The 22,133-nt window shown below is 43.6% G+C and overlaps 1 protein-coding gene across 1 annotated transcript in view; it reads right to left on the reverse strand.

The window, feature by feature from the left end:
* The window catches only part of ZNF423 (zinc finger protein 423), a 172,374-nt gene that overhangs the window by 6,230 nt on the left and 144,011 nt on the right, over nucleotides 1-22,133 (reverse strand). Inside the window, exons 8-9 of the mRNA XM_085303736.1 lie at nucleotides 17,397-17,528; nucleotides 15,749-15,864 (exon numbers count right to left, since the gene is read on the reverse strand). Of these exons, the coding sequence (XP_085159862.1) occupies nucleotides 15,749-15,864; nucleotides 17,397-17,528 (248 nt within the window). The remainder of the gene's footprint in view (nucleotides 1-15,748; nucleotides 15,865-17,396; nucleotides 17,529-22,133) is intronic.

Here is a 22,133-nt window from a genome sequence, read left to right on the forward strand (position 1 = left end):
TGGAGAGGCATTCAAGAGATGCCACGACCCAGAAAAGCAAAAAAAAAAAAAAAAAAAAACTAAATAAAAAAGAAGAGCTCACTCCAGGAAAGAAAAGAGTGAGACAGGAAGACAGAGACAGAGGAAAGGAGCACAACTCTACATCAGAGGATAAACTGTTTATTTTTAATTTTTTGGTTGTTACATTCCATTTACCATCACACACACTAAAGAAAAATCACCTTTGCACCCCCTTGCAGTTTGTATGTGCTTATTTTTAGAACTGTTTGACAATTATCCAAGGGTCTAAGACTAACAGATGGCCTGTCTTAAAGCCTCATATGTTCACTAGTTTGCACTTCTGACAAACAGTAAATGTACTCAAGAGTGTGCCATAAACAGGGCTGAATGAATACTCAGAACACAATTTAGTTAATACACTTCATTAAAACTGATAGTGGTAACCAATGTTTCCCATAAAACCAGGTGTTAATTTTCCTTCCAGTTGTTTCAGGTAACTCCTACCCAGTGACACTTATCTGTTTAGATCTTAGTTTTTCAAGAAATACAGTATTATTGCTTTCCTTTCCCCTGATATTTCACCCACTACATAAAATGCTTGTAACAAGTGAACTCCAAGTTATCACGGTGCTCAAAAAAAAAAAAAAAAAAAAAAAAAAAAAAAAAAAAAAAAAAAAAAAAAAAAAGAAAAAAAAGGATTGTAAAAAGGGAAAGAAAAGAAAAAAAAAAAAAAAAAAAAAAAAAAAAAAAAAAAAAAAAAAAAAAAAAAGAATTGTCAGGAAGACAGGTTCACATGTGCCTTTTTTATTTGAAGAATCCCTTGAAATCGAGGTAGAAGCAAACGAAAGGTGGCACATCCTTTGTGAAGGGGAAAGTCTGCCTGCGTTACTGCTTCCTTCACATCTCTGAAAATCTGATAACTTGCCATGCGTCAGTCAGTCTCAGTGTTAGCACACTTTAGATGGCACTTGAACAAACGCAGTTAGGAAGCTGTCCTTTACTGAACCGAAAAAAAAAATCACTTCAAGTGTCTAAGAAAATACATCTGGAGGACTGGTGTCAGCAGAAAAGCAGAGCTGGCTATTTCAGCTGGAAATACCTGCATCTTAGGTGCTCTGGCACTGACGCGCTTAGGTGCCTGGGGCCAAACCCGCCTTCCCCTTGCACGGGGTGGCAGAAACGCTGACCTGCCCCCGGGCACGGCCGGCCCGCAGCTGCCTGCCCCTCCGCACGCGGCGCGCACCCGGAGCCCAGCCGTCGGCCTCGGCTCCCGCTCCCACGGGAGCATTCAGGAGCCGCGAAGAGATGCCACGATGTCAGGACGCGCGAAAGAGAGAAAAGCTGCGCGCGATATACGACAGGCTGAACACCGTCTGCTTTTTTTAAAAAAAAAAAAAAAAAAAAAATTCTTTTTCTGCTGCTTGCACTGGTCTATATGGAAACGTCGCTGCCGGGCACCGCTCTGTAACACCGAGCCAGAGGCGCGCAGAGCCCCGCGCAGAGGCGCAGGTGGATGCCCGCAGCCCCGGCTCGCCGCGCTCGCCTGCTGTCTGGSGGGGTCTGCACAAGTCTTTGGCTCGGTTTCACCTCTAGACTTAGACAATTGCTCTAATTTTAGCAATCCTCACACTTTGATAGGCATTTCTATGCTATTCTGGGTTTGAAAAATTATCTTTTTAAACAAATACAGTTATTTTTCTCAATGCCAGCATTTCCTTGCAATAGCTAAGGATTTTTTAAATGATTTATGAATTTAATTTCTCTTCTAATTCAGGTTGTTTAGTCCTAATCAGACTTTGACAACTCACCTAACGTGTTTTTCCCTTTCCACTTGAGACTAATAATTCTCTATCATCATTCTTCTCTAAAATCTCAGAATAAAATAAGGTGAATCTATTACCAATTAACTCCAAACGCTAGTTTAAGCATGGCATAGCCTCTCACATTCTATTAAATATTTCACTGAACAGGCTCTACACTTCTTCCAAAAACACTGGGTAAAATACTGAAGTACAAAAGCAAGCTAAAGCCTTTGGGAAAATTTCCTTACCACGGTGCTCTGGAAATAAAAAACACTGGAGAATACATTATTAAGAGATAACCAGCATTTTCTGTTAGAGAAACTAGCCGTAAACATGCTATGATTCACTCAGGCACCCAATGAAACAAGGGAGCTAATAATACCTGTCTTGAGGGACTGCACGCTCCTGAGAATTTTACTCAGAAATGCAAATTTATCGGCATCCTTCTGACTTGTAGTCCACACTATGCCATGCATAAGATCAAAATATACCTAGGGAAGAACCTTACACTCCTTAAATGTAAAGGGAGGAGTATAAATTTAATTACTACTGTCAGAAGTGCATGAAAACAGAATATTTTTAGAATTCCTACACTCCTCCTCCCCTCCGCCGCCCCCAGCGTCTCCGTCTGACCGAATCCCGGCGATTTCGCGGAGCYGAAGCGCAGGAAGGGGCATGCCCAGCCCCAGCGCCACGCACGCRACGTGGCCGGCCGGCCACGGCGTGGAGGGACCGGGACTCCCGGGCAGCGGTGCCGCCGGGCTCCCAGGAGCAGCCCCGCGCCCCAGCCGCGGCTCCCGCGCCCCGCGCCGCAGCTCCCGCGCCCCGCGCCTGCTTCCTCGGGGCTGGCGGGCGGGCAGCGAGCCTGCACAGCTACCCTCAGGAACGCCAGCGCCGCAACTCAAACCCGTTCCGAGATACAAGCCACACACTAATCTGAGAAAATATCTTCCGCGCACATACATACTTCCTTGCGCTATGCCAAGGATTTCAGCACCGCTCCCAGTGCTCATCTATTTTTATCCATTTACGGGCCCTACTCAGGGAAGCAAAGTGCTTCAACATCATTTGCAAGGGGAAAACCTTTTCCAGGAGTCCCTATCAGCTATTCCTCTCAAAAATGTGTCACTCCGCATCACAGCCTTGTTGGTTTATTTGCAGCCTGTCTGAGGGGCATCTCGTTAAGCCCCCCTTGMCTGGAGGGAAAGCGCACTGCAGAGGGCTGGCAGCATCGCTACGGCCCCCTTTGCGCCTCTTCTACACTACGCAGTTTCCCAATTTGGTCTCCATCGTCGGACCAGGATGGCACCCTGACGCCCCGACACTCTTTTCGCTCAAAAATACTTAGAGCAAAAGGGAACTGCTTTACATAGTACCTTCACCAATCAAAACACATAGGCAAAAACCTTCATTGAAGGACCATTTCCATAGGAATATAAACCAACAAAAGACCAGAAATTCAAAGTTGAACCTAAAACTGTCTCCTTAACCTGCACTGCTGCTCTTAGGAACGGCAAAGCTCATAGAACAGCATTTGATTTTTTTTCAGCTTTTTTGTAGCAACAATTTAATATTGCTGGTGCTAAAGACCAAGTATGGMACAGACTTAGCCTTAATTGTGAATCTTAATGCAGGCATTAGCTGGGGCACATCCCCCAGCCTCCACCTGGGCAATACCCTCCAGCAACAAGGATGGGAGTTTCACCCAAATAAAGTTCATTGGACCAAATAAGCAAGTGCAAACGGGCTGACTTCAAATGAGCTGAGCCTACTGCATCCAGACTACACATTAGCACAATTCTTTTATCAGTAATGTTTTTATAAAGCAGTTACTAAAGTAAAACTCTCTCTAATGGAATACTGATATGACAAATTGTATTGCCCTGTGTTATGAATACATTTCTCTTATTCCTGCCAAGTGGTACGCACTTACTGCGCTGACAAAATGACTGGTCAGTGACCTGTTGCCTTGGACATAATGGCTGTTATTGCTGGTTTCTAATTTCAAAAGGGATATAAAAATCCTCCAATACAAGTCTCTTGGCTATAATAGCAAGGCTACTGTTTATAAAAGTATGTTACTTGCCTCCCCATTAGTGTACAGGCCACGAGCAGAGCAGAAATCTGCAGACCTAWCTGTGATCAGCACACTGCCCGCTTGGCTGGAGGAATTAACCCCAACGGAGCTATTAGTGCRAAAGAACCACCGTGGTTTGTTCCCGTAAGTGGGGCCAGAGTATCACCAGGACGAAGCCACCTCCTCCAAAACGTCACAGGACAGATAGGGAGGCCGTACCGCCRCGCTGGGATGTGTGTGAAGCAACTGTCACTGGTAGAAAACGGGACTTTTCAGCCAGCTCTGTTCTGCTACAATGGTGTCACTGGTCTCAGGAAAATGTGACATTTAGTCTGAAAACTGCATTTTCAACTATCACGAGTTCATGAAAAAGACRACAAGCACGTCTGAGCAGCAAGGAGTACAAACATTTCGAAAGTAAACGCATTCGGAAACTCCTCCCCAGGCCTTCCGCGYGCCGGCGGCAGACACGCTACAGGCAGTCAAACCTCCCCGCCCAGAGCAATTTATTCGGGTTTATCTGTGCAACAGACCCCAATGAGGGCACCCTCCTTCGGGGCCGGCTCCGCTCCGGCAGCGCTCCGGCCCTTCCGCGCGGTGCCAAGCTGGAGCAGGGCGGCCCGGCGGAGGGGACTGAGGCGCTGCTACCGCCTTCCCGGSAGCCGGTGCAGAGGACGCCGGAGACGCTCTGCAGAAAATCARTCTGCTCAGGCGCGGCTCCGTTCCTGAGCTCGCGCTGGACGGAGCTGCCGAAGCCGGGCTGGCTGACACGGAGGCTCTCGGGAGCGTCTCCCGGAGGCGCAGGGGCGCGAGCCCGCACGGACCCGGCCTCCCCCAGCACGCGCCCGGCCCGCCGGGAGCGCCAGCAGCTCCGCAAGAAGCTAGCAAAGGGCTGCAGCTGAGCTGGGATGAAAGAGCCTGGCTGAACCCACGCTGACCTTATGCAAAGACRTGAGCTGTCTCTACCCCAAACTCCTCAGCATGTGCTATGTTATCTGTATTATCTAAATTTTTCCAGTAGAGCCCCACTACCCTCATTATGGATAGGCAGTTTAGTATATCGCAAGGTATTCTGTCAACTCGAAACCGTGAGGAGAGAACCGAGCATTAGCAATCAGACCGTTAGCGTTTATCGCGTAAGTCCAGGTCACTGCACACATGCACTCAGCCTGCCCACCAAACATTCCTGTGCCATTTTTTGTTTAACATAAGCAAAAACCGCAGAACAGGCACAATCTTGAAACAAATGGTTTTCTACATTATTCTAGCTTCTTCCTTTCCCCTCAGGTCAAAGCRTGACATAAAACTTATTCGCAAAACATGACGGAAAATCAGACTACTAATTGCACAAACGTAACTGTATGTTTGAATGTACCTCTTTGAAAGCAACTTCAACATGAACGAGCGGCTAGGAGAGTCCAGGCTGCTCTAGCTCTATATCCGTATCACAGCTGCCTCTAGGTAGGCTGGGCCAAAAATACTGCCRCAGCCTCCGCTCCAAAAGCACCGAGACGCAGGCAACGGCAGGCCCTAAGTACGCGTCCAGGAGTAGCAAGGCAAGTTACCAACTTACCCTCTAACTCCTCCTCCTCCTCCTTTTGTTCTTACTAGGTCCCACTTTTTCCTGACAGCTGCTCACACTTGCTCCGGATATTTGACCTCGCAGAGCAACGGGAACAGGGAAGTCAGCAAAGAATTAGCAGGAATCACTCCCTGCTCTTTAAAACTGCGCAGGAAAGACATGCCCTGAGCAGGACACACCACCCTCATCTCAGTCCAGCATGTAGAGGTGAAACCCTGCTCCCACCGCCTTTTGCTGACCAAGCAGAGAAATCCTAGAATTAAGCCCTAAATCTCTAACTCAGCAGATCAGAGGTACGTCCAAGGCACTTTCAAATTTCTTCAAGAAATTATTTTTCAAATTCCTTCTGATGGTAAAACTGATGGAGGCTTCACCAGCACCGTGGTAGTAGGAAATAGCAGCACAGTATCAATCCAGGATTTCCTGTGTGAAAAACTTCAGCTTCAGATCTAAAATACAACGCACACAATGTTTGCAAGACTGAGAAAACACATGACGCTTGTGATACATTTATTATCTTCCTGGGGAAATGATATAGAGGACAAAAGGGACTGTGTTTACTCCCTCCCCAGCTGCTTTTACAATCTAATAATTTATTTCTCCTGGTTATAAATTTCAGATTTAAACGAAATCCCTGAAACCTAAAGATGCCACATAGTAGAGGCTAGAGCAGTATTTCTTTCTRTTTTGGAGATTGAGTGTTTAATGCATTGCTCTTTTAACCAGTAGCCTTAAATTTCTGSGGGAAAAAAAGACAAGCAATTAGACGGTGGCAGGCCCTAGATGCAAACATAGGCAACTGGCGATTACTACCTTCATATACAGAGTTAAAAATATCTGGTTATTGAAAATGATTTTCTCAGTCCGTTGGGGTTTATCTAGGTTTAGGCTGAGATATTTATTTTTTCTGCAGCAGCTGTACTGGGGGATTCTTTTACAACATTTTCCTTGCACACTAGCTATATATCATTCACATTTCTGAAAACTGAGGACCTTCTATGATGTAAGAAATCCCTGCAATTAGAAATACAAACATACCCTCTCCTAGAAATGTAGAATAAAATAAGTCCCCAAACCCTTCCCATCAGCAGGTAAGATAGCAGTGCTCTGAAGGCAAACGTAAAAACCCAGAGTATAAATTCCTGTTAACTGTTACAAATATATCCATCTGCTCACAGACTAACTAGCGACCGAAACCAATGAATCCACTGAAACGTAATTTTCAAGTCCACTAGCGTCTGTCCTCTTCTAGTAATAAAGTAAATGCTTTTCAATAACTGCCCTGCTTTTGAATGCCAACTTCCATTTAAGTAGGTTTTGGGTTTACTTCTCTCTAGGAAAAAAAAAATAGCAAATGCCTTTTCTTTCCAAAGGTCAAACCAAGCTTTTAAAGAACAAGCAACGTTTCAGCAAGCCAGAGAGGACAAAACTCCAATCAGATAAGTGGTCTGTGTAATGAGTGAGACCCACGGCTGCCTCAGGTTTCTTGAATGGGCTGTAGGATAGGATTTGGCACAAACAGGCTGATATGTTGAAGCTTACATCTCTTTTACTGCAGACAAGAAATTCACTAAAATATATAAATAATGAATGTGGCTGGGGATCTCTGCTGGTACTACTGCTGGTTCTGCAAGATGCAGAAACAGAAACATAGACTGTTCCATGTTTTTGTTATTAGTGAATCCTTGTTCTCCAACAATAAACATAGAATATTTTATCTGAAATGGCTTCTGCAGCACATACAATATAAGTTTCAGCTCTCTAAAAGTGCCAGCAAATTGCAGAAAGATAAGTTACAAAGACGTACCTAATTTGCTGTGATGAATTGTGTGCATGCTTCAGTGATCAAAACTGCAGCTGAGACCTATTATATTTAATGATCTAGACATTTCTTGTGAAAACACTCAGGCATATACCGTTATGTCTGGACAAGCATCCTCGTTTTGCTCTAGCAGCAAGCAGATGAAGAGACTGAACTTTTAAAAGCRTGTTGTATACCACCTTCAATGAACTGCTTAAAACAGAGGCTAATTTAGCCTCTTCTGCTACTTTCTTTAAATAATGCTTGTGGTTGCAAATGCAGCAGTCCCTGTTCCTTTGAAAATTGAAGTCAGTTCCTTTGGACTATAGCGACACTTACAGGAGGAAACAGAGCTAATCCATGATCAAATCACAAACCACTTTCCACAGCAGCGGAAAATCACTGTAGCCATATCAGAAATCCATTCCTCTTCCCATCAGTAACTATAAGAAAAATCTGTGATACAACGTTTTAGAGAAAAAACGAAACCAAAACTCAAACCCTTCTTCTTATTTGATTAGCTGCCCCATTGGGAAGGAGTTCCCCCCAAAAGTTCCTGTGGAGGTAGCTGTGCCCATGGCCTGGTCACCACCACACCTGCCCTTCTGACCTGCTGCTAGTGTCACCTTTACTATGAGGCTACATGCAGAGAAGCAGGAAAACTCCTCTTTTCCACCTTCCTATAGGGATAGAAATTTCACCTTACCAAGACACAAAAGCCTGAATGAATGAAAGGTCTGAGGTTACCAGACCAGAGTTACCAGGTCATGATGAGTCTGGCTCCTCCAAAACTCTCTTGCACGGATTTGGGCACATTGCCTTTCCAAATTCATAAAGCAAGGATAATACAACCACAGGAAAAGCACAGGTAAGCTTAATTCACTCATGCTTGTAAAAAAGAGCTCTGCAGAGAGAGGCCACTACAGAATATTCTTGCTACCACACATTAAAGAACTTGTTTTTCTCCCTCCCTGGTCAGTTTGATCCTTTTTCTATTGTTCTTTCTTCAACAAAATGGAACAAAACACAAGCTTGGGTGTTTCACTCCAGTAGTAAGGATTTCAAAGTGCTATTTCATTCACCTGAGGAGCTGCTAAATACTATCACAGTGGTAATTTGTGATAGTGTGGTAAAGAATGAAGAAAAGGTATTTGTTAATTGTTGACATAACAAAATTAATTTTCCATCCCTAAACTTTTTCTCATCTCTCCTGTGAGCTCTGATGCAATGTTACTGACTGGCACTGCTGAAATGCCAACTTGCATTTCTCATCCTTAATTTCTCTCTAAATGTCATTAGTAATTGTTATTGCCAGACCAGAGAGTGCAATCTGCTCTTTCAGAAAGAAAATCTATTTTCCATTTCTTCTCCTGTGCTTCCTCCTTTTTGTTAAGAATGGATGTATAACAGTAACACAGTTCATGTGCTTTGTTTCCAAAAGGATAGGCATGCATTAATATATCTGGAAGTGAAACATTCCTGCTTCATTTATTTACATACAACATGCCCAGATCTTTATGAATACTAAATTGTATATTCAGAGGCATTTTTTTAAACACATCTTTCAAGAACACTAACAAGTCTTAATTGAACAAAACTAATAAGCTGGGGAAGGAATCATCCTTTAATGCATGCATGTAAACTCTCCTCTGGATTGTCCCATAAATCACTCTTCTGGTGGGAAATCATGTTTTTGAATATAATAGCAGAAGTTTTCTATGTTACAGGTTTTTCTCTCTTTCTGCCACATGAAAAAAAAATCCCTTCAGCAAGGATGTGTAAACTACAGTCTAGCTTTGGTCTGGCGGAGCGTGTTACTATTTACCCATGAAAATAAGAATGGTTTCCACCACTAAACGGGGAGCTGAAGTCAGACATCTGTGTGCAAAGGAAAACCTGCAAATGTAAAAGGTTGGGTCCATGCACATTATTATGGAACGTGCCAGTGATTTAGTAGTCCACRTCCAGCTCCTACAAAATTTGGCCTCTGATAGTTAGGGGAGAGCAGTACCTTGGCACTTTGAGTCAATTTTATGAAGGGCTCTGTGTATCATGATACATCTTTAACTGGCCTCTATATTCAGCACATCACACATATGGGTGCATGTCTACTTTATGTTTTACAACATATATAAAGTAAATAGTTCAATGCTAGATGGCATTTCCCTATCCATTAACTAAAGGCATCTTAGCTCAGAATAAACAGACATTTGAACATTTCCAACCAGGAATTGTGCTTTCAATAAACACAATTGATGCATATACATTGTCTCTTGGCGGCTTACACTCATGCCCATCTGTTGGGATGGCATGGTGCCTATGCAAAAGTTGGTTGGACCCTTGCCCTAGGGCATAGATGACAGGCAACGACGGGTTTAGTTGGGCAGCCTGAATAACGGATCCAAGTGCCATCTCTGCTGTAGGAAGTCCCTTCTGTGTGCCAGCACTGCCACATTGCAACTACATGCCTCCTTACACTTGACCACACATGTTGACACTTGGGTGCGCTTAAGTGCATTAATGACTCAAACAACGCCTTTCACCTGGCTCCTTCTTTTTTTCTTCCCCCCCTCCCTTTTTTTTCTTCTCAAATCTCCACTCTGCACACATTAATGTGAAGTTAGGTACATATCAGCCAGCACCAGCCACAGAACAGTATTCATGGTGTGAGAAATCAAGGAAGTTTTTTTGTTTTGGGACAGACTGTTCCAGCCATAAACATTTCCAAGCTTCATCTCAGGTGAGTCTTTGCAGTCCTGGGAGAGCTGCCTCTGTCTCACTGAAAAGACCCCAAGGACGGTAAAGATGTATGTGGATCAGAATCTTCTTTTCTGACAAAAAATGCTGCATCTTGTCACTGTGTCAAACACAGGGCAATCCAAGATTTTTGTTTTCAGCTAGAAGGGGCCCTGCAGAGCACGGGCAGGTGGTGCAGCCCAGCTCACATGGCTGTCATAAGGTATCCCCCAACCTCAGCCCCGGCAAACACCCTCCTCATGCTGTGCTAGGGAAGAAGGTGCTGGCAAATCACACAGGGGACCAAAGCAGCAACCCCCCCTTGCTTTTAAGCATAGTATTAACCTCGCTAGACCCCAGGAAACCTCCCACATGACCCACACACAACATCACACGCAGCTGCTACCGAGCTGCRGCTACATTGCTCAGCAGTCTGTGCTTGGGTTTCTACGCTCTGGTCATTGCGACAGCCCGTTCCTAACCAAGATTTGCAAACACTCATATGTTTCTCCAAAGAATTTATAAATACGTGAGGAAATCCTGAAAGCTAATAGGCAAAATTCTTTTCTCCTGTGACAACAGATCTGGTTTTGCAGTCCATAAAGGACTTTCAGGCAGACAGACTCARTATGATGGGTATGTGCCTACAGCACTTTCAATTTTTAATTATTGTTAGTTATAATTATCTGGCTGTGTCTGAATGAAACCCAGCAATATGGCTGGAATAGATTTTGGATTTCTTGTAATTTATTAGCTTTATAACTACTAATAATTAAAATTTAACAATGCTCCAAGCACCACAGCAACATTTTTTAAGAAATGTTAGCCAAATCTGCTTGGATAACAGACTATGTCATTTTCAGGTTTTTAAAGGAGGACTGACATTTCAAAAAATGCAGAGATAGATGACACACTCTGAAGCCTTTCAACAGCCAAAAGGGAAAGGTATAGATTGTGTTTAAAACAAAAAAAAATTTTTAGTTAAGTAGCAGAAACAATTAATCCTGTACATAATTTTGTTGATACTTCATATGAAATTTAGAGCTTGTGGTTTGTTTCCAGCAAGAYGTTCCTGGTGTTTAATATTCACGCCACGCATAAATTCTAAAATACAGCAGAAATTACGTAACTGAAAATACTGCTCTGAGACACAGTCACATTTCAGGTCCTRTTTGCCCTGTCACCCACCCACCGCCCCGTGCAAAATATTTTCTGCAATATTCTCAAAATACCATAGATTTATATTTCTATTGCAGACCCTATGGACACTTCAGGACAGAAGCACCGAGATATTTTGAAGTGTTGCATGCATACAGGGTTGTTTGGAAAAAAAATTTTGCTCCTATTTAATTAAGCCTTTCTGTGCCCCGGGAAATAGGTAAGGCCAATTTTTCAAGTAGTAGCCAGAGATACTGATTACCAAAAGATTTTGAATAGCTGGGGACAACCCCCAAATCTCCTAACTTCCACCTCTCAGCGCACTCGGGTGTGGGCTGAGCCTGTACAGGTGGCCCTGCAGACTTGCCCGGGTGCAGCTGGGTCCCACGCAAGCCCCGGGGCTCACATCCTCCCCAGCCATTTCAGGGGACATGGCTGCACCCCACGGGCTGCCTGGCCCGCTTGCACGAGAGCTGGAGTTGTTGGTCCCCCGTGCCCTGACCACCAGCGGGGCTCCAGGAGACTCTGCCTTGGCTGAAGCCCCCACAGGCCGAATCAGACCCAGGAGGGCTCGCTGTGGCGATCCCCTCACCAAGGCAGGATACAGCCTGCTACAGAAGACGCGTCCAACATCGAGCTGACATTAAAAGCTGACTTCTTAAGAAAAGACAACCTGCTTAGGGCTCGATCAGCTGTAATCAGCACAAAAAATCCCAAGGACTTTGATGTGGACCAAATCAAGCCCCTGGAGGACACTCATGGTAAATCATTATTAATATAATGAGTACAATTTCTGTGCTGCAGTTCATGCCTGTTTATGGATATAAGAAAACTGCCAGTTTTTCACATAAAATAAAATGAGGAGAGAAACAAACCACAGTGCTGGCCAATGAGCCATAGTAGCCACTCTCCTTTTGATATGTATACTTTTTAAGAAACTTAAAATGACAGCAAATTCTTCCAGTGAAGCTCCCTGAATTTAGTGGTTTGACATATCTCCAAATCTGAACAGAAAAGAAAGCCTTTTATTCATAGCAGGCAATAAAACACCTGAACACCTGTGCTAGGAAAGACCTGGCAGGTACCCTGCTCCCTTGGTACCCGGATTATTTGTGCATTGTTTATTATATCCCTTGCCTTAGTTTTCATCAATTGTAATCATTTTGGAGGAAACAGTATGATTAACAGTACACAAGCAAACAGCAGGGATTAATCCTTTAAATACAAATACTTCCTTGGTTATGTGATGGCTCTTCGGAAAAACAGTGTGGCAAAAGAGCACATATGAAAATCCTCAAGTTTCCTCTAAAAATCACTGTTTAGTCACAATTTGCTTAACATAATTCTTGATACAAGCAGTTAAGGTGGTGTATTTCACAATTGTGAATAACAGCACAAACATAATTCTCAGCACCCACTGGGTATCAAAATTTCTGACCTATCTTCTGAGTTGGCAGGGCTTCCCTATTATATTTTAAGTAGCAAAGACCAATATTTTGGTTGTCAAAGAGCAAGGTAATTTCCCATGCCTGGATGTCCTGCGTGCCATTCTAGCTTCTGCAGTCAGTTAAAAGCTAATGGTTTGTAATACAGGTCCTAGAGATCATGCTCTGTCTCCTTCTGCAGTCTGTGTGAGACTTGAGTGAATTGCAGTTTAACTCCTAAAAAAAAAAGTCTACACTTGTCTCAGAAAAAACATTTCAGTAGAAAGAATGAAATGCCATAGACTTGAAGTTCTATAAATTATGCATAAATTTGATTTTTGGGGGAGATTTTCATCATATTCACAGATGTCAGTCTTTACAAACTACCATACAGTGAACTGAGGATGTGAAAACTAGGAACCACTAGCCTTTTCTCAGATTTCTTCTGCTCTAAGGATGCACTGATTTTACTTCCACCCTGTCTGAGATACCATACACACTGTTCTCATTATGTTTCATACTTAAGCTCACCATGTTTTCTTTCCTTATTTTTAATGAGATAACACAGGCAATTAAATAACATCCTGTTTCTTTTGTGGCAATAATATCAACATAACCTCACTGACTCACCCCTGTGTGATTTGCCACTGATACACACTGGAGTTTCCACAACATGAACAGAGTGAGCTTTGTTCCTCAAGGCTTTCTTAGGCCCTGGTTAGGATTTGGCTCCACCAAATCATGTCAACATCAAAACATAAACATACATTAAAATACAACTACTATTTCAGCAATGAAAGGAGGGTGTTTCAAGGGTGTTGTGCTGCTGAAGCAGTATTTGCACCAAGCACCAAAACGCACATTTACAGTGTCAATCTTTATTTGTCACATGGCATACATATGCCCTTCTTGGCATCTTTGGTATTTAATGCAATGGTTTAAAGAAATACTCACAAATTAGCAGGGCTAATTCATGCCACTCCATGACATCTCTAAGAGCTACCTTTTCCCTCCTCTGCATATCATTTTGTCCACCCTCCTTGTTTGTCTTACCTTTTTGTAATCTCACCATGCTGAATTTCTTCTTGAAATATTTAAATGCTCATTTTTTTAAAAAGTATTTTCAATAGTTTCACTTAAAAATACAAAGAAGTAAAACAAAGCGTAGGTTCAGATTTTTGCTTAAAAAGAATAATTGTTATTTTACACCAGTGGGAAAGCAAGATCAGAACTGAAAAGTCAAATTCATCAAGCAGAACCATTTGATGGATGGTGATTTTCCCACATGAGAACAATGGCACTGTTACGAGATTGAAAGGTTTATGCAGATTAAACTGTTAAGAGCAGCTGAACAACTGATTCACTAAAATAATACTAAATCTTCATTACTCAACAAAAATACAACAAAAAGTTGAGGAATTCAGAACAGGCAACTTACAAATAAGCAACTGATGAGATCATGCCAAACCAGACTGGTTCAAAAGGCTTGAGCATTTTTAACTGATTTATACAGATATTTTGGTTCGGGTATTTGAATTAATAAAATCCCTGACATCAAACAAATACACATTTCTGAGTCACCACCAAAATAAAGACTAAAACTGTGCAGCTAAGTATTACCTTTTCATTCAGCCAAAACCATTCAAAACTACTTGTGTAATTATCATGAGCACAGAAATTTTAAATGCACAAAAATCCTATGTAAAAATTGGAAAGTGATAATTATAATTTATCTGATTAAAGCTCCTATTTGTGGAGATTTTGCTATGCACAACACTTCAGAACTGAAACACTATGTAATTAAAACGGTTAATTGCAAAAAGCAAGCCATTGTTAAGACCATAATTTAACAAGCTTCTCTTTATTTGACCATCTGATTTTAAAGGTTAATGCAGTGACCTAGGAAGGCAGCACACCCATTTTAATTGTGCTGGCATTTTGACCAAACACCACTTTAAAGGAAAAATGGGAGGAAAAATCTGAGCTGGCTTTGCAAGCCACCGTTGCCTTCATACAATGTTCACAGTGAGAACACACAAAAACAAAATCTGCTGACTTTATTAAAATATTAACAAGGTATAGTTAAAACTTTTGTACACTTATGCAAATCAGGTTGCTAGAACAAGGGAAGGAAGAGATTCCCCTGGGAGAAAAAAAAATAAAATCAACAAAGTGAAAAGATCAACCATCCTTCCACAGCATGACAGCACGACACAAGAGGCAGCAGCTTGGGAATTCAGCAAGATAAATAAAAACCCTCCAAAGTTTAAGTAAATCATGGATTATAAAGCTAATAGGTTTAAATGAGGCATACAGTAGCATTCTATAAAAAGACCGTGTTTGCCAGGGGACGGCAGGAGTGCTGCAGCAGAGGCGCTGCACAGGTAACGCTCGCCTGGCGGGGAGGCCCAGGCGGGCGTCTTGGACCTGTGGAAGTTGCAGCATCTGAACAGGTTTAACACCAAACATCTCGGTTTGGTTTTAAAACCAGCCAGGTGCCGCAGCAGACCCAAGCCAGGAGTGAGGGCAGCCAGCCCCGAGACCGGCTGCAGTTCACCGAGGGCTGCGGACCAACACAGGCTTTGCAGGGGCTCCGGCTGTATGGCTGTGGCCCCCGGCGCCGACAGCAAAATGAGTAGGTAATGCCTGGTTTCCAGACCCTGCTGCTTTTTAACGTGCTATTGCCCTGGTGGATCCTCTAATTAAAGCACTGCGTTCAACTGTACACGCGCTTTGTTCCTGTACTTAGGTGGGTAAAATTCCTTTACTTCTGTCTTAATAGCGAGGAAGGGGCGGGGGGCATCCTGCTGTTTGCTTAGCCTTTGTATGTTAATCAGTCCCTAAATTATTAATAGAGAAAAAGAAATTATTTACAAGRAGTTTGACGTAGACATGTCAGGACGTAGCAACACTACTGTCAAGAGAAATATTCATAAAGAATCATGATATTTGTCTTGTCTTATTCATTTATTCCAGCCATACTCAGAGACCCTTGTCTCCTGATAGTACCCAGGGAGACAGAAGGAGACTGAGGGAGACTTCTGCGGTTTAAAAGCAGGAGAAACCACACTGAGCTATGCACTTTTTCTAAATGCTACACAAGGACGATGATTACACATGGAAAAGTCAACAGCTTTAGCATTGCTTTTACTCATGTTGCAAACATACCTGAAGCTCTGTTTGAAAGAAGAACTTCTGTGGGCACTGGGAACAGTCATAGATTTTATCTTCCTGCCCGTGGACTGCAAAGATGTGCTGCTGCAGTTTATTTGCCTGTACAAAAACTGAAACAACACATATGTTCAGTTAAGATTGCTTCACATAACACATCCCTTCTTGAACTACACATTTACAGTTGCAAAGACTCTTAAAAGCCCAACGATATCTACCGGAGAAGTGCCCAGTCTACTTCGTTCAGCAGAATTTTCTTCCAAGTAGTCAATTTAGAGTCTCTTGGCTGACAGTCAGTTTAGTTCTAACAGACTCTAAATCCTATATAGATTTTTGATATTTCACATAAAGCTAACGCTGTCCACAGGTAACTGGAAGAACTCAATCATCAAACCAAGAAAGGACGTCATTGCTCCTGCAGGGAGCCCTGGGCCCACTGCAGGTGCAGCGGATGCATTTTTAATGCAGGACAACTGGGCCGGGGGAGGCCTGGATGGCTGTTCAGGAAGACGCACAGCCCAGAACAGCATTTCTGGCAGACACGTGAATCTGAAAGGGCAGTCTGTCACAACTTTCAGACATTTTAAACAGTTTGTCCATTCAAAATAAAAAAGACCATGATTTAACACCATAAATACCACAGCATCTGCATTATGATTTTGGACTGACATCCTGATTTTATCAGGTGAAGTAAAATACCTTGAATCCAGGCTTTATCTGGTTAAAAATATATCTCAAATACTTTGTGTCTTATTTTACATGTAGGATCATCAGCGTCTTCAGTGGAATTAAACACATCTGGTTAAGGAGCTTTTTTTTATAACGTTTCAGGAAAGGACAAATTAACAAATTTGTTCTCAAAGTGTCGACCTTACTCCCACTGAAGTTAAATTATGGGTGCTGAGCGCCTCTTTATTGACAAGAGGACCACAGTCACACATGTACATGATACTCATCTTTTAGTCTGAAAACTTAAATGTTAAATATTATTTTGAAGAGTGTATAAAAGGCATCCTCTAAATTCATCCTGCAGGTCCTTTAACCAAGATCACCAAAGATCATTTGCATTGCTGAGACATCTTAAAATGAACTACAAGGGATGACTACATAGCAGGCATTCAGATACACACTTAGAATAAGAGCAGGATTGGAAAACGTGCTCACGAGCAACGTGGCCCTAAAGAAACCTCTGAGAAAGCAGTTGTCAAACCTACACAGTTATACAGTTTCCTCTTATCAAGCCTTTATTCACATGAGTCTCACCACTGTAAGACTACAAGCTACCCGGCCTTGTACAGATTACCTCCTCACGTGAACAAAGGGTTGCAAGCGCAGGCCCATTCCTCACATACTGTGTTGGGAAACATATCATACCTTCACACCACAACCTACAGTTTTAACAGGTTTTTAATTGTGAGCAGCAGTGCAGAGAGCTTGTTGCATTGGGGCAGTGCTGCATGGTGTCAAAAACCAAAGCGTGGTTCTTCTGAGCTAGCTCTGCTTTTAGACAGGTGATATTTTAAACATTTCCAAGCACAGTATTTCTTTTCCCAGGGAAAGGAATACAGTATTTTACAAATCCCCTGTGTGTCATTTCTGGATCAAGCCATGCACACTGAGGCTTGTCTTGGTCTCACTGCCTTACCTGTGAAACAAACAGGGCATTTGAATGTGCCTCCCATCCCCTCGAAGCTGTGCTCAATCAGGTGACACAGGAGCTTTGCTGGAGAGTCAAACATCTGGTTACACAGCTTGCACTCATGATTGATGCCTTCCTCTGCAAGGTTCAAATGATACAACTTGTTAGTGACACAGCAGATTAGCGTCGGGAACGCAGCAGCCGGCTCGCAAGGCTGGTGCGGGCTTGCACGACTTCAAGGACCCGCAGACATCGCCGCGTCTCCGTCCCCGTTACAAAAGCCCACCCAGTCACTCGCACAACGCATTCAGGTGTACAGCCCCAAGTCAGATTTAGGGGCATTTATTTTCAGCTGTGATGAAAGCGGCGCTGTGATCAAACTACCAGCAACACAAACTCCTGCTCGCAGGCTGGTGACAATATCGTACCGCTCCACCTTGTTTCTTACCACAAAGGCAGAACATCACTGCACTGGATATATATTATTAAATACTCAAACAGCATTTAAAATGAATTTAACAGTGTGAATTCAACCAACAACACTGAGAGCAGGCTGAAATGCTRTTTTCACCTCACATTACACTGCAAATATTTGGAAGAGGAAGAAACTATCAGAGAATAGCAGGAATCCAGACCAGAGCGTCAGCCTTAGTTTTATACCTCTTGGCTTTTTCCAAGCTGAAGGGAGGCCATTAAATGTCATTTGAATGTGTAATTTCCATGTAACATATCTTAAGCATTTTTCCAAGAGGTGCATTGAATACACGACGCCCATTTTAAATGCCCTTATGTTCTAGCTGTGCTCATAGAGAAATAATAACAATCATTATTTCAAGCCTACTAACTTCATAAGATGTGCTTCTCTATTTACTGACTTTTGATTTTTTTGGGGGGGGTGCATTCTTTTGGGAATGGTTTGTGAGGTACTGACGCCATATTAAAACAACTCCCACAAGTAAATACAAAATAATCATTTTGTTTTATTGAAATGATGGAAGAACAGAAATTTAGAAGGCAAATTTGCAATATCTACTTTACATAAATCAGTAAACATCTAAAATTTTAAAATTTTGTAATTGTTTTTTGGAAGTATTTCCCCCAAATTTGTTTTCCCTTCACTATGGCAGCCCAAGTGAAATTCTTGGGAAAACATATTTTAAAAGCTATAGAAATTCTGTCTTTTGGCATCTGTTCTGCTTCATTTTTAAATCCCCAAATCTCACTAACTTCTATATTTAGTCCCAAGACATCTAAAAATCACTACATCATATTGTGAACCGATCTCTTGCTGAATATATTTGGACCTTGCGAACAGCCTGAGCCTCCAGAAAGCACAGAGTCTTTATTTACAGTTGCTTTAAAGCAGCTTTTTACACCTTAAAATGGCTGAACKGCGGGGAATTGCTGTTTTTACCGGGCGCTGGGTGCTGACGGTGCCGGGCAGGAGGCAAGCGCGGGCGCCGCGGCAGCGTGGGCGCCGGGCAGGGCTCCCGGGACGGCGCGAGCAGCGCGAGCAGGGCGAAGCGGCGGCGGGGAGCGGCGGGCTGGATCGCCCCTGGATCGCCCGCCGCGGGCAACGCTGCCGTGCCACGGGCGGGAGGGAGGCCGGACCGCGGGACGGGGATAGCGAGGAAGCAGCGAAGCACAGGAAGGCGCCAGGGCCACCGACTCCGCAGCAGCAGCCGCCCCACGAGCCCCCCGGGCGGCCGTAACCGGGAACTGGGACGCGACGATTTTTGCTGCTCCCCGTTGGGGCAGCCACCAAGGACGGGCGCGTCATCCTCTCCGAAGAGCGGCTCTCCAAACCCGCGCCTCTCCCCTCGCGGCGCGCGTGGCGTGGCGTGGCGTGACGTCCCGGGGGAGGCCCTCGCCTCGGGCCCGGCCCTGCGCCCCCTCCGCCCGCAGCGCCCGGGGCAGGCGGGAAGGGGGGAGCGCCGTGCCGGGCACCCCCGGCTACGCCGCCGCCGCCGCGCAATAAACTTGGGGAGGACAAAGCAGACACTAGGGGAACGCAATGAACGCCCTCAACGAGTAAATCAGAGAAATCACGTTTGACATTAATTTTCTACTCTCCACATACTGGGTGTTTGGAAAACAGTGATTCATAYACAGCCTCTGGTCCTGTGTGAGCACGTGCGTTCATAAATACCGACAGACACTCACTGCTGATTAGAAGACTGCGCCTTCTGCAGCCTAAATACCTATAATTTCCGTAGAATTTGAAAAAACAATATAGCTAATATTCAACATTTCAATTGAAGTATATTCTTACAGGCTTCGTATGTTTAATTAGGTAACAAAGACTGTGTATTTTCTCGGCTGATCCCTGCAGTATTTTAAATAGTTAAACCCATAACAAACAAACTAAAACTCGAATGAAAAATAATAAAACATAATGGGTTCCTGCAGATCTGGAAATTTATCCCACTCGAGGCAAGACCTTTTGATTTGCAAATCCACTTCTGAATTATAAGGCCTTCTCCTCACCGGTGGGGGTTTTTATTCCACTCCCACAGGAGTCCATTATGTATTTCTTGTGTCTATAAAACCATCCAGGAAGAAAAAAGGGGGAAAAAAGTACCATGGTTAGCATGACAAACGTTTCTCTTTTCATGCATGTGTATTCAAAATATGAAAATGCCCAAAGATATAGATAGAATTGCTGCTATAATCACTCTCTTCTCTGTGGCATTTTACAGCATATTATTTTACATGGAAACACAGTGTATATATAGGGATACTCAGTCACCTTTGGAGAATAACTTTCTTGGATTATATAAGATCATACAGGTACGTGCAAGGCAGCTTTCTGACAGTGCAGTGTGACAGCCAACACTCCATTCAACCATGCGGCGCTGGGCGTTAGTAAGAGAAAACATATAATCATTTCCCCAATTTTTATTCCATCTTTTTTTAAGCTTGACAGGCACCTATGAGAGACCTACATAACTCAAGTGAATTATGCAGCCCCTCTCATTTGTAAAATAAAATGCAGATTTTTACTGCTTGCTGTGCTAGGTCTTCTCCCATTTCTCCATAAGTGTATCTATGTGGGGATCAATTGATTTTAACACTAAATGAGCAATGCACTGCAAACAAGAATCTTGGGTTTCCTGCCYTTTTTTTTTCCTGAGCTCAAAATAATAAGCATTAATTTTACACTTCATTTCTCAAAAAAATAATAGGATGTGCTCTTGTTTAAAACAAGCAGGCCTGCTGGATTCTGTCAGGCTGAAACTATGTCAGGCCAAAAGAGGAACAGAGCGCTTTGTGTAAAAGCATCATGGGGAGATGATAGTATCCTGTAATGTTTTCAGTACCTACTTTTGTCTCCAAAAGCATTTGATCCCTGGCAGACACATACTTATTTCCATACCGGTCTTGAGGGAAGCCAGTAGGAATGAGAGCTGATTATCTGAATCCTGAAGGTGAAACCTGGGTGGTGCCCACTGATGTCAAAGGCAGGCATTTGTATAAATTTTGAGGTACATAATTTACTGCCTGTTAGTGAGGATTAGTGGGTTGCACAGACCCAGCTGAACTGCAGCAGTGCAGCACGTTGCTCATTGTTCGCAAGTTCAAATGCATTTGCAGGACAGTTTTAAATACGCTGATAGGGTGCTTAGTAGCACTTGTACTGTCACTCTGCCCAGTTTATAGCAGGAATATGCTTCTCCATAAAGCTATTTCTGCTGCAGCAATGTGCATTTAATACATATTACAATGAGTCTCTGAGCCTCTAAGAGAACCGGCTGTAGCAGCCTCCTGGCGAGGATGCAGTATAATTAATAATGCTGTATTAAACCCATGTACTGTATCAGCTGCATTTCTAATTATAACTGTATTAATGGCTATATAAAACTGTGCATTAACACTGTCATGTACTGACATGTTATCAAGCTAATAACAAATAGGAGATTTGAACAATAAAAAAAGCATCATCTTCACTGTTAGTTAAAACTTCTCTCTTCAACTTGATTTAATAAAGTACAATTTTCCCTTACGGAGTAACCGCAACAGCCCTAAACAGCGAGAGCGTTTAAGACAATCTGATGCTYACTCCTGACAACCACGCACACCCCTCTCTACAGCCTCCCAAACCAGCCTATTTCTGCTTCACTGCAGCAAATCAAGGCAATAAAGGGGAATATCCTTCCTGCACTGAGATGCACGTCCATGAGTTAACCGCACTTTTAATGAACTTTGAAATACTGTAATTCAGCGCTACAAAGCATTAACACACTGTGTTCACAGAGAACCGTAGCCCATCCATTATATCATAAATCTGCTAAAATTAAATGGGCCATGTAAGGAGTGCGCTAATTACAATAGAAGCAAATAGAAATTGCTGTGAACACAGGGAAATAAAACTGGATGAAACTGTTCTGTTTAGGCAATTAATTCCCCAGTAAACAGGTAAGCAAGGGGGAAATTTACAGCGCCAGGGAAGCGGGGGCCTCTCCGGCATTTCCGCCCCGGCGGCCGCAGGAGGGGCCAGGCCCCGCGGGGGAAGGACGGGGACGGGGCCACGGACGCCGGGACCGCCGAGGAGCCGCTTCCGCCCGCAGCCACGAGCACGCCGCCGAGGAGCCGCTTTCCGCCAGCGGAAAAGGCCCGCGCAGGAGCGCAAAGCCGGGCCGCTGCCGGGAGAGGGCTCATCCGGGCACGGTCACGTGCGGTTTTTACCGCGCCGCTGGCGACGACGCCGACGACGCTCCGCCGCGCGAGACCTCCGGGCACCGC

The sequence above is a fragment of the Rhea americana genome, unplaced genomic scaffold, assembly GCF_003343005.1.
Source record: "Rhea americana isolate MKP2758 unplaced genomic scaffold, rheAme1 scaffold_20, whole genome shotgun sequence".
In the NCBI taxonomy this organism is placed as follows: domain Eukaryota; kingdom Metazoa; phylum Chordata; class Aves; order Rheiformes; family Rheidae; genus Rhea; species Rhea americana.